Source organism: Zophobas morio, unplaced genomic scaffold (genome assembly GCF_036711695.1).
Source record: "Zophobas morio isolate AGI-343-1 ecotype UQ-CSIRO unplaced genomic scaffold, CSIRO_AGI_Zmor_V1 ptg000148l, whole genome shotgun sequence".
Lineage (NCBI taxonomy): Eukaryota > Metazoa > Arthropoda > Insecta > Coleoptera > Tenebrionidae > Zophobas > Zophobas morio.
Genome location: NW_026972252.1, coordinates 281,572 through 294,376, shown reverse-complemented (window position 1 = coordinate 294,376; position 12,805 = coordinate 281,572). Strand labels below are relative to the sequence as shown.

General features: G+C 33.0%; 1 protein-coding gene across 1 annotated transcript; it reads left to right on the top strand.

The window, feature by feature from the left end:
* The first annotated feature begins 1,775 nt into the window (after positions 1–1,775).
* LOC135145401 (uncharacterized) lies at positions 1,776–3,623 on the top strand. The gene is made up of 6 exons (XM_064077499.1): positions 1,776–1,794; positions 1,844–2,027; positions 2,148–2,249; positions 3,320–3,399; positions 3,490–3,529; positions 3,578–3,623. The coding sequence occupies exons 2-6, from the start codon at positions 1,940–1,942 to the stop codon at positions 3,601–3,603; spliced, it is 336 nt and encodes a 111-aa protein (XP_063933569.1). The 5' UTR covers positions 1,776–1,794; positions 1,844–1,939; the 3' UTR covers positions 3,604–3,623.
* Positions 3,624–12,805: the final 9,182 nt, after the last annotated feature.

The following is a 12,805-nucleotide window of genomic DNA, read 5'->3' as shown; positions in this document are numbered from 1 at the left end:
TCATAAAAGTGTTAAGGCAGGAGTTTTACGATCAACTAGCTTTCCTGTAAATTAACAGCATTCTGAATTAAATTACATTTGTACAATAAACTTTTTTTTTCTTAATTCAATTGTTTTGCAGATTTAATTTAAACTTAAAGCTAGCGCTTAAAGGGGCTACCCGTTACTTATATTTGTTACAAACATTTTTGTAGGTCACGGTATCGTAGTTATCAAAATAATTACTTTTTTTATCTTTATTTATCAAATATGGAACGAAGGAGATAACTATAAAAATATTATAGATCTTTTAAAAGCATATGATGGGACTTTTAGTTTAAAACATCAGTCTTACAAACTTTAAATTATCATCAATTTCCCAAAAAAAATAAGTTTCTTAATTTTTTTTTAAGAAAACAGTTAAATGTTTATGTGCTACGACTTACCAAAAAAATTCTGTTATACTGTAAATTGAGCTACCTTATTTTAACTTTAATATTGAGATTACGATGTTAGTCACCTTCAGCATTGACAACTTTTAAATAATCAAGCTGATTAACTTTCTTAATATGTAGATGTTAAATTTACTTGATACATATTGCTAGACATACTTTTTATAGTACAAAGAACAAGGCGGTTTTTATTATATACGTTTTAAACAAATAATTTATTCACTCGACCGATCTTTACTTTATAAGATAATAAAAACTTTTTGGGTAGCAAGTTCTGCCACTACTCCTTTCTATGTAAAACCTATATAATTTTGGTTTTGAGAATTGAATTAATTTTCGAGACAGAATTAAAGTCTTTATAGTATCTAGTAATTGCTTAAGCTTTTTATCTTCTATAAAGCTTTTAATAAAGTTATTGCTTTAATAAAAAAACTATTTGTGCAACTATTTGCCTTGATAACGACCTTAAGCGGAATATACATGTAATAAGGTTTACCTATCTCACTTTAATTGTCAAGTTTAAAAAAGAAAAAAAAAATTTAAATTTTACAAATTTTTATTTCAAAATTAATGACCTAATATTGGAATTTAAATAGAAATAAACTAAAAATATATACTAAAAATATTTACTTTGCCACTCTTATTTAGCCTTGACGACGACAAACGTTAAAATAAATATATTCTTGAGACAAAAACATTTTTATAGAGAAGAGCTGAACTAACAAATTTATAAAAGGTAGATATAGTGTTAAGCTGGCAGGATTGCAAGAACGATAAAGACACAAACTTCTAGCAAAGAACTCAAACATATTTCGTATAGAAAACTCATGAAATAATTCTTATACAGAAGGTTAACTTTCCTTATTAACTGCTACCCTGACAAACGGATTGTTTATTTCCACTGCTATATATGAATTTTGAAGGGGTGGTAGCCAAGAGTAAATATTATCTTAAAACTTTTAACGATACTGATGAGGTAACTTATACTTCAAGCAAGAGATTGAAAAACTTAAAGGGCGATTCTTTTGAAAGCGATCCCATAGATTCTGAATTAAAAGGTTATTTAAGTGTTAAGTTGGATTGTTTTTGTTAAAAAGTTTCAAAGCTATTTTTATTATAATAAAAAGGGTTTAATGATCCCCAGGAATACAAGCTAGCTACTCAAGAACAACAAAACGTTGAATTTGTTAAAACTGAACTCGAAAAACTTCATGATACTATTACTTCTTTAAAAAACGAAGTATTACTTTATAAAAAAGCTTTATTTTGTAGCATTTGCGATGATTTCTTTGTTAAACCTTATTACTTGCCTTGTGGACATTCTTTTTGCGGTTTATGCCTTTTAAAAGTTCTTGAGGAAGAAGTAAAAACTTAATAACTTCCAAGTGTGAGAAATTATATATTTTTTATAGAAAGCAACAGCCACCCTTCAACGATGTCGATTATGTCAAGCTCCTGTTCTTGCTTACCCAGTTCCCTCACACTCCTTAGAATCTCAACTAGAAATCATGATTGAAGGTTTTCCTGAGGAAAGAAGATGTGAATATCTTTATAAACAACTTTCTGCTACCCAACCCTTAAATAATTTGAAATGGGGTTCGTTTTTCTCTTTCAGTCCTTTTTTAATTTTTTATTAACTTAAAATATTATTTATTTACATTATAAAAAAATTATTTTAAATTTTGCTCAAGTAACTATTTTTTTTTATTTTATTAGAAAACGTTATACCCTTAACGGATTTAAAAAAAAGAACTTTTATATACGACTCGAGTGAGAGCATTTTTCGTTGCGGTACTTGCAAAAGCGAAGTGGTTCGAGGTTTCCTATAGAAAACTTTTATTTTTTTTTTCATTTTCATCTTTATACTGACCTGTTACAGTTTTTAAATATTAATTTTTTTTTGGCAAAGCGCTTTTGTAATATGCAATCATAGTCTTTTCTACTGCAAGTGATTAAAAAGTTTAAAGAGCTCAAATTTGTAAAGATGCTTTATTTAAAACAAAATTGACGTTTCACGCCACAAGTGGCTATACAAAGAAATATTTAATTTTAATTTCTCAAGAAAAAGTAGATTTTTGTACTATAAGAAAGCGTTTCGTTTTTAAAAATTTAAAATTTCCTTTTTTTTTTTTAGATTTTAAGTTGTTTTCATTAGATTAATAAAAAAAGGTTTTAGTTAGAGATGATGCCTTTTACCTAAAAAGAAGCACACTTCTGAAAAATTCTGCTTTTAAAAAAAAATTGATCCAACTCTTAAGAAAAATTTGTAACAATTTATATATTTAAGTAGCTCTATAATTTATAATCACAAAAACTTTAAAAAGATAAAATCTATAGCTCATCAACGCAAGCCATGAATCCTTTAAATCAACTTCTTTTCCTTGCTTAACTCTATAAAGTCCTACGAAGAATTAAATGCAGGGAAAAGATACATTTATCTAAATTTTTTTAAAAATCCATTTAACTCATCGAAAGATTTCACTTTAATAATTTTTTAATTTAGTTTTTTATGCAATTAAAAATAGTTATAGAGCTTTATTTAAATAATAATAAGTTGGCTAGCCTTTCTTGTTCCGCTCCTTACTAGTCTGTATGCATAAGGCAAAATGATATAGGCTAATCGAGATAAAAAAATTACTATACAATAGTTACATGAATAAAAAAATAAAATTAACTATAAAAATAAAAAATAAACATAAAAAGGTAATATATTATTTTCATGTTTATGAAGGTTATAACAGACAAATGTATTTAATGGTAAAATATTAAAAAAATTATAAAAGAAATTCAAAATTTTTTTACATTCATGTGCTTTTACTAAATTTTTTTTTGATAGTTAAGGACATTTGTTAAAAGTGTAACCATTTTTACTTTAAACTTTCCTTTAGGGGAGTGTTCCAGTTGCCATTTCAAATATCCTCAACTCATCGACGTCACCAACGCAAGCGAGTCAATTTTGGAAACAGAAGTATAATATTGATTTTTTTGAAAAGCAATATTCATGCTTAATCAATTAGTTTTCCATCTTAATTTTACTAAGGGTATTCTTTACTATTAGGAAAGTCTCAGCGAAGATTTGGAAACTGAAGGAGACACAAGTGACAGCTTTATTAATGATAACGACTTATAAATAAGTTATTTTATAGATGAATATCTTCAAAAGTATATTTGACGCATCTTGTATTTATTTTTAACTGTTAAAAACAATTACTATTAATATAAATATGGATCTACAGAAGCATGATTTCGTTCCGTGTTATTATAAATTGCAGTAATTAAAAAAAAAGTCTATTTCGCTCATTATTTTCAACTTGCCTACTTTAATATATTCTTTTCCAAAAGAGAAATTAAGAACTAATAGGAGCAAGAATAACCAGCTATCATTTATAATGTTAAAAAATATACAATAAGTACATAAATTAACTATCCTGCTCTGGTTAAACGTCATCTCTTAAAAGTTTAAAGTTGCAAAATATTCCTTAGCGATCTTAAATGCACGTTGCTTCTAAAAAATCTCATGTTACTTCCGCTTGCCAGCTTGTGGGCAATAAGGAACACCGTACAAAGTTTAAAAATGGATTATAAGAACGTTGCGGTTGATTTCCTAACCAGAGACAGCAAGCCCTCGCAAGAGGAAACCGTGTTGTAGTATGAGGGGCAGACTGCTTACTGTGTATACCACATAAATTGGGTAATAAATGTTTATACATTTACCATTTACTCTTACTTTGGAGGAAAAACCATGCGTAACTAAAGGAAAGAACTTCTGACAATATAACAACTTGACAGCTTAACGGGAATGGGGAAGTACCTTTTTTTTGGTTATGTCTATAAACTAGTTTGTTACTATGCTTTTTGTGCCGTTCTAGGAATAACAAAAAGATCAAAGCAGCTTAAATTATGGAAATACCTTTAGCGTCTTAACGTATCCAAATTCTATAGTCTGATAAACTGCACTAATTTATAGTAAGCTACAAGCATGTTAAAAATATACACCTCAAGCATAAAGCATTTTGTAGCCTGCTCTATTGCTACAACCGCACGTCGCGACTTCGCTCGCTTTAAAGCAATATAAATAGACATAATAAAAGTAGCTCTATTTAGGCAAAGGTCCCTAAAGAGCAACTAATACTGTAGTATAAAATAGTCCTTCATCCTTAACCTTTTAAAAAACATAGTGAGAGGTTGTTGCTATATACTATGATTGTTAACTAACTCGTATTGGCTAATTGACAGAGTGCTTACTTTTCCTCTATGGCGTAGTAGTAGTATAGTAGTATATAAAAAACACTGAAACAATGGTGTTATTAACTAGTATATACTATAAGTTCGGCCTCTCCTACCAATATGAGGTGTATTATATTATAAGTTTATAACAAAAAGTCGCTTTTTTGTCTCAACAAACAAAAACTTTCAACAATGGACCTAAACATAATTTTTCTTGCCGTATTATAAGTTAGACAAATCGATAATTAACTTCTTTGAACTGGTGCACTAAATACTTTAAATTTAAGTCTCCAAATGTAACAAATGTAACAAGCTATCTTAATATATACAGAACTGCCAGTCACCACTTTTTCGCGATTTTCCTTACATGGCACAGAATACAAAACTTTACTGAAAAGTTTTCCAACGAGTCCTGCTACTCGTAATTTAAGATTTACTATACAATTATGCAAAGAAAAAGCCAAAGACTTCGACACACTAACGTGTGTGTGTTAACCTACGCATGTGTTTACTTTTAACAATTCTTAAAATAATAAAACCCTACTAAAAAAACCTCATGAAAAGAAACGAATGCACCAGAAAAACTAAAAATTACTTTTAGGTAATTTTAAGCTATAAGTGCCCATCTCCAATAAAGTTAGTAATTATCTATATACAACAAGCATATAATTTAGCCGCGGTTTATATAGTAATAACTCGAAAATATTAGTTAAATGTAAATTTTAATTGCTCAAGCTCTTTCGCCTCGAATTCTTCTGGCCAACTGAATATCTTTGCTCATAATCGTTACGCGCTTAGCATGAATTGCACATAGATTGGAATCCTCGAATAAACCAACGAGGTAAGCTTCACAAGCTTCCTGCAGAGCTGCGACAGCCGCGCTTTGAAAACGAAGATCAGTTTTAAAATCCTCAAAATTAAAAAAAATTAATTTTAATTAACGTAGAAAAATTAGAAAAGTGTACTTGAGCAATTTCCCTAACAAGACGCTGAAAAGGAAGTTTTCGAATTAAAAGTTCAGTAGATTTCTGATATCTTCTTATTTCGCGAAGTGCCACTGTGCCAGGCCTGTACCGGTGAGGTTTCTTAACTCCTCCAGTAGTAGGCGCAGATTTTCGAGCTGCTTTAGTGGCAAGATGCTTTCTCGGAGCTTTTCCACCCGTTGACTTTCTAGCAGTTTGCTTAGTACGTGCCATTTGAGACTATGACCCTACATAGCATAAATAGTCACACAACGAAAAATTAAAAAAGAATGAAGATAAAAGTTTATTATTAATAGATAATTATAAATCTGCATTGCTTTAATTGACATTTTAACAAACTTTAACAGAAACAGTAGTGGAGGCCTTTAAAAAGCCTACCTTTGTTTATAGAAATGTTTATATTTATTTTTTAAATGTGATTAATAATTATTAAGAAAAATTAAATAAGTAAACTAAAAATAATAAACAAAACAGCAAAATGTAAACGTACTTATAGAAAAACTTCAAACTAACGGCCCCAAAACGGCAAAAAAACGGAAAAAGTTGAAATGTGCAGAGACGCAAACCCAAACAAATAAAAACCTGCCGTTGCAGACAATTAATCTAAAAAATCATAATATCCTCCAAATTAAAAACTAAAATGGGACATTTTTAAATGGCTTACCAAAATAGCCTGAGCGTTAAATATTACCAGCTTTTTGCTTGCTGTAATACGCCAAGTTGATTGGCAAAAGACTTTCCATTTCTGTCCATCACGTTTTTGGACTAATTTTTTAAATTAAGTTCTCCGTTTTACGTCATTAAAGTATTTTTGTGCTACGGCTTATTGCCCATATTATAATTTATCGTGCTAGTCTTTTGTATAAGCTTATTAACAGAAAAAATGTATGTGTACCTATTTAGATACCTCACTAATAGATTACATAGTGGTCAAACGCTCTACACCAACTGACGTTTAAAAGTTTTTTGCTACAAAGGTTTGGTTATTAGCTAGTAATAAATAAATGTAGAGAGTCTACTTGCATAACTACTCTCGAACGCCGAATTTTTGGTTCTTTTTACCTTTTAAAAACGTTAAAAATGACATAAGCGATGTAAGCCCTTTTTATTGCTACTATTCCCAATATAATTCTCACCTCTACTAAGTAGAAACACGACTTTAGGAAACCGAATAATCAATTATTAAGTAACAAAGAGTCTTTTTATTAACCTATTATACGACTTAGATAAGCAGAAAAATATTTAGAATTTTGTTAATTTTAACTTTTAAAGTAATACTTTCAGTCAAGCTACTAACCACACCTACAGAAACTTTTTATATTTATTTTTTTGCAAATGTAGCGGCTACAATTGTAATATGGGTTGTGCACTTATAATCATTTTTGCTAAATTATAATAATTATAATATAGCTTTTCTTATACCATAGATATTCTATTCAGCTATATTTTTTGGTTTTTTTCTAAATCACTGACTTTTACTCAAATTTACTAGACATTTTAATTTTATTATTATTTATTATTTATTAACATAATTTTATTAAAAAAATGTTCCCCAGTCTAAATGTTAGCAGCGAACACTTACTTTTAAGTTATTAGCTATCAAAGAAGAACTTGGAGAGTGTTACATTTGAAAAAGGCAAACCTGAGTGAATTTACTAAAAATACTTAAGTAATTTCTCATAAGATAAAAGAAGTCTTTTAAAAGTATATTTAACAACAAAATAATAATATATACGGATCCACAGATTCAAGACCACCCCTGGACTTCCGAAGTGATACTAAAAAGTAGCGTACCATAAAAAGTTACGGGAAAAGAAGCTATTAACGATGAAATAGATAATATCGGGAGTAGTGTAGTAATCTTATGCCTAAAAGTCCTCATAATAGTGTCGTTGAGATAAAATATAACTGTTAACATATTGGTAAATATATAATATTAGGTGTAATAATAATGATAGTAATAAGTATATTTCTGAAAAAAAAAAAAAGATAGCAATAATCATAACGAGGACTTTAAAATTATGAGAGGCTCAGAGAGGTCCTCAAAGAGCTTGCATTACGTCGTAGACATAATGCGCTGGTGAATACACTTAGAACTGAACGAAAAAACTGTTAGAATTGAAGACTCTTCCGCCTTTTATTGCGAGCGAAAAAACTACAAAAAAAATAGTGGTATTGTTCAGTGCCATCGTTCTCACATCTTAGCGAGCACTGCAAGCTTTAACGCAGTGGAACTGCCATAAGTTAAATTTTAGTGAGAGCCACTTAAGTGCGAAGTGCAATAAAACACGAGGCTCGCCTGCTAGCTGTGCATATTGTAGTAAGGTCCGCACCGCCACCTATCAAGCTGCAAATGTAGTCCGCGGAGGCCTTTAACATCCACTCTATTCTTTACCGTAACCCCGACTATTTTTTATGCTTCCTGCTGAGAGCAAGACCGCACCAAGTAACTCTTTGCGATCAATATACTACACACACTTATCATGCAAACCCAGCTACTCGGCAACATCAAAAACAACGAATACAACAAACAATGTGGGAGGTGTTAGCTATCCAAACAACGAATCTTTTGACCATTCCTAAGGCTGTGAAGGGCTTAGAGTCCACTTGTAATGGCTTCGTATATTAGACGCTGAACCTGCAACGCGGAGGGCGTTATAATGAAAAACAGCAGGAGATTAAGAATGCGAAAGAATAGTTATATGCGTTGTTAGCGAAACTCAGCTCTCTCCAGATTTGCCCTTTAATTCACCAAAATCGGCTTTATTAACAAAGCAATCAACATAATTTAATAGCATTACCAGCTTTACAAGTTTGATGCATTTGGAATTGCCCTTAATTTGGCCAGGAAACCATTCAGGTCGTTAGATCTTGACGCTTATTTTGTGCATGACTCTTCAGCCATTCTATGCAGAGATTATAACTCCTAACACACCCCGTGTGGAAAAGTCGGGTCGCAAGTCGGATAAGCTACATCCTTGATGGGTACTGCGGACTTGACTCATATCGCCGTCTTAGACGGCTATTGAGATGCTGGGGATCTACTTCTTATCCTGCTTGAACCGGGTGGCGAAAAGAAAGCATTAAAAGCATTATCTACGCCTCCGTTTCTGACAGTACAGGAAACTCTCGTTTATTGGACAGTTTTTTGTCGACTTCGAGCGTGCGTGACAGAAGCTCACATCAACGTAATGAAGACGCGTGAGGTTGCTTATCGCCCTTACCGCTTTCCTGAGAAGCTAATGGCGCTAATATGCCAGCGTTGGCGACTTTTCCTAGTGGTCTTGACCTTTGAGTATGTTGATGACAGACTGGTGCTAAAGCGCCTTCGTCAGCACATTAGATATAAACTGAAGGCGCACCTAAATATTTAATGGGATTACAAATTCAACGAAGGATAAGATACTGGTGACAACGGTCGCGCCTCCTTTTAAAAAAATGTCAGACTTGTTAGAAATTGCGAGATCTATCTCGTTCACCATTTCGCAATTGCAATACTTGGCCAGAAGTCATAAAGACAAAGCGGAACTCTTTGCCTATCATCTTGCTGTTCACTGTTTACCGCCTTCCTCCTCAACCGTTAACAGCGAGTACCTTGTGCCAAGTTTTACTCGGTTGACGCAACCTCTCCCCGGGAGCTGTTTACCATAGACGAGATTTAATCAATCGTCATATTTCCACCAAAAAGACAAGTGCCTGCCCTGACGACATTACTAACCTGATATTAAACAACTATCAGAGGTGGCTATGGCCCTTTCTGCTGCCTGGTTGAGTCGATGAGGGCCTTCGCCTTTTTTGACTTACTATAAAAAATGGCGGGTCGTGATGTTACTGCAGGCACCTCACCTGGCATCAGAGCCTCGCAATTATTACCGTTAGCTTTTCCTCGGCAGCTGGTAAGGTAGCTGATTGCAATCATACTAAAAATGTTTGGAGTTTTGGACACCCATGTAATTTTACCGGAGTTTCAGTTTGGATTTCAAAAGGAACCTTCAACGGCCCAATAAATCAATCGCCTGAGCGAGTGGGCCACGGGCGCTGTCTTTCTCGATATTAAGGTTTTAGAACATGTATAGCAGGAAGACCTGTTCCGCAAACTGTATGCTTTGGTGTATTCAGCGCGACGTGCTTAAGCTGCATGGGACGCCCGGTTTTTAGCGTGCGAGTGGGCTGCAGTGTCGCTGCCTCGCCATTTCGCAGATGGAATTTCGGATAGCTCCTTTCTATCGCCGCTGTTATTCGCATACGAGCTAAATGTCTGCGCCAGTCTACCCCCACACGTATCACAACTAAAGAGGTTATACATGGTATATTAGTCGTCAAGTTACCCATTTTACTATATCAGACCTACAACCTTATCTTGGCGCGTTTCCTAGCTGGCGTAATGCAGCAAAGAACAAGTCGTAAAAAAGAAATGCCTAGGGCTGCCGAAATCGTTGACTTTCAAAGGCATGAATTTTCGTAGTGTTCTTAGGCGAAATACATACCTTGGGGTCATCATAGCTTTTAAGTTGGTGCACACATTAATTACGTGGCGGTGAGGTCAAGGCAGCGACCCAGAGGCTATATCATCTATTACGCAGCAAAAGTAAACTGCTTCATAAGCGAAGGTTTTTTAATGTGTGCTGTGCCTTCGGCCGATTATAACATATGCATCTCCTGCTTGCCTACGACATTTTGGCAATAACTTCCTCGCTTCAGGTTCAACGAAATAAAATGCTGCGCCTTTAACCAACTCGCCGTTTTGTTTATGAGCAGTGATACACTTCACCACGAATTACAGACTGAGCTGCTGATCACAAGCTATAAAAATGAGCCGTCGCCCTCTACGAAACGGATAGCTGGACACCCTAATCGCCTTTTAGCGGAAGAACTCACTTTCATGCTATGGTACGACGCATTCTTGCCCTCCCGGTTTGAACGAGAAGGACACATTTCAAGATAAAATTATACTTCCACTCATGTACGACTGAAAACCTGTTTGAAATCTCGTGTATTCGAAGTTGCTAATTCGATCGACCACCAGGAAACGGCATCTATAAAAAAGGAAAATTGAAAGGTTTTGTTCGTATTTTTTTTGACTTGCAGCTAACTCTAAGAGCCCACGGGCTTATACGAAAGGTGCTTGCTATAACTATATATTTTTCTTGTTTTGCACAACTTACTATCCTTACTTACATCACCTTTACTAATTATTTTGTTTGTCTACTTTGCTTAGCTAACACATAAATATATACTTTTTATAACTTTGTTTTTAATTTTTTATTTTTGCATAAATCTCTTTATTCTATATATATATATATATATTAATGTCGTTTTGGGTATATCTTCCGCTAATACGGGGCAACACAGTCTACTGGCTGCGAACTCCGCTTATAATAGGAGTTAGAGATAATATTTTAAAGGCATGGAAAAAAATATATTTTTGAAATATTTTTAAAGCCGGAAAGATTCACAAGAACTAAAGACTATTCTGGTCGCTACAACTGCTAATCCTTATTCCCGTTACAAATTTTAGACAATGTTTAGATTTTTAAATAGGTCACGTGGGAAGACAGTGAATAAAAGAGGTTCCTTCTAGTAGTAATATTAATTTATATGATAATAATGATTTTATTAATGTTAATATGGAAAATTATAATAGTAAACTGTTTAAAAATAGTAATAAAAATTTTAATGAGAACTCTTGAAATATTATTATTTTCGATGTTAACAGTACTGTTTATATAATAATACTACAACTAGTAACAATAGTAATTGTAGTGAAAAAGTAGCTAACAACATTGAAAACAGCAGTTTCTATGACGATAAAGATACTAATAATTATAATAATTATAAGAAATGCAGAATCACTCATATAACAATAGGCAACAGAAATTTTTGGAGTAGTGTCTCAGTTAATAAAAACTAATAATATTGAGAGTTTATTTGCGAAGAACTGGAAATACGGGTAAGGATCTTTGATTTTCCGAGAAGGACTTTAAAAAATTTATTCTTTTGGATCCAGAATCGGTTAAACGATATACATATCGACTTTCGTCCGAGGGAGGGCTCAAAGTAGACTTTCGTGGTGTCTTTGAGGAGGTGGATATAAAAGACATTAAAGAAGGCCTAGAAAACTAGGGTTTTATCCTGCTGAGGTTGTAAAAATGCGGAAATAATGGATGTATATTCATCTCTGTTGAGCCTTTAAAAAAGAATGGTAGAAATTGGACAATGTTTTCGCTGCCAGTTTTATGGACACACCAATAGATTCTGTACTTCTCAATACCGATGCGTTGAACATCATGTTCTAAAATGTGCCGGCTGTCAGAGTGAACGCCCTGCTAGTTTTTGAAGTTGTTTTTTAATACCCTAAATATACACCTTTAATAAAAAACTTTTGATTTGCCTGTCGGTCACTTCAAACACCGGACAATGTAGATATAATTGCACAATTTTCACTAACTTGAATGAGATATAATAAAACAAATTGTTAGCTCTCTAACGGAAGCCATCAGTACCCAAATCTTTATATCGATAAGCGACTTAAATCTAAAATTGTCGCCATATTGAAAGAAAAAAAAAAAATTATAAAACTTTTTAAAATACTTTTTGGAACGCTAAGGGGGTCTGGGGCAAAAAATGAGAACTACAAATTTTAAGTGAAAAGTTGGATATTAACCTTGCAACTGATAACAGAAACTCACCTCAAGAGTGGTAACAGGGTTTACCCCCACACTACACAACTTCACAACTTATCAAAAAGACTGTTGTGATATGAGGAGGGAGGAAGTGTAGCCATTCTTATAAAAAAGGACATTAGATACTTCTTTTTTGAAATATTTTGAGCTAAAGGGTATAGAAGCAACTGGCATCCGCACTCCAAATAAGAATCTGGATGTAAATGATTTGGATAAGTTCTTTGACGATTACCATTCTTCTTTGTTTGTGGAGACTTAGACTGTAAACAACATTCATGGAATAGCAGCGTCTATAATCCTTACGGTAAAAATACTAGAACCGTGTGCAGAGGAGAAGGATATGTTAGGATTAGCCCCTTCTTATCCTACCCGCCTTTCAACTCGAGATTCGGTGAATTTACTGACTATAGTTTTTTTGAAAAATGTGCGCTTACGCGTATCTGTGCATGCTAAAAACCCTCTAAGAATTATCATCTGACCA

Excerpts from the sequence above, each read along its gene's own strand:
- LOC135145401 (XM_064077499.1), top strand. The coding sequence starts at position 1,940 with ATGATTGAAGGTTTTCCTGAGGAAAGAAGATGTGAATATCTTTATAAA. Across the intron at positions 2,028-2,147 it reads CTTAAATAATTTGAAATGGG|AAAACGTTATACCCTTAACG; the intron begins GTTCGTTTTTCT and ends TTATTTTATTAG. Across the intron at positions 2,250-3,319 it reads CAAAAGCGAAGTGGTTCGAG|GGGAGTGTTCCAGTTGCCAT; the intron begins GTTTCCTATAGA and ends ACTTTCCTTTAG.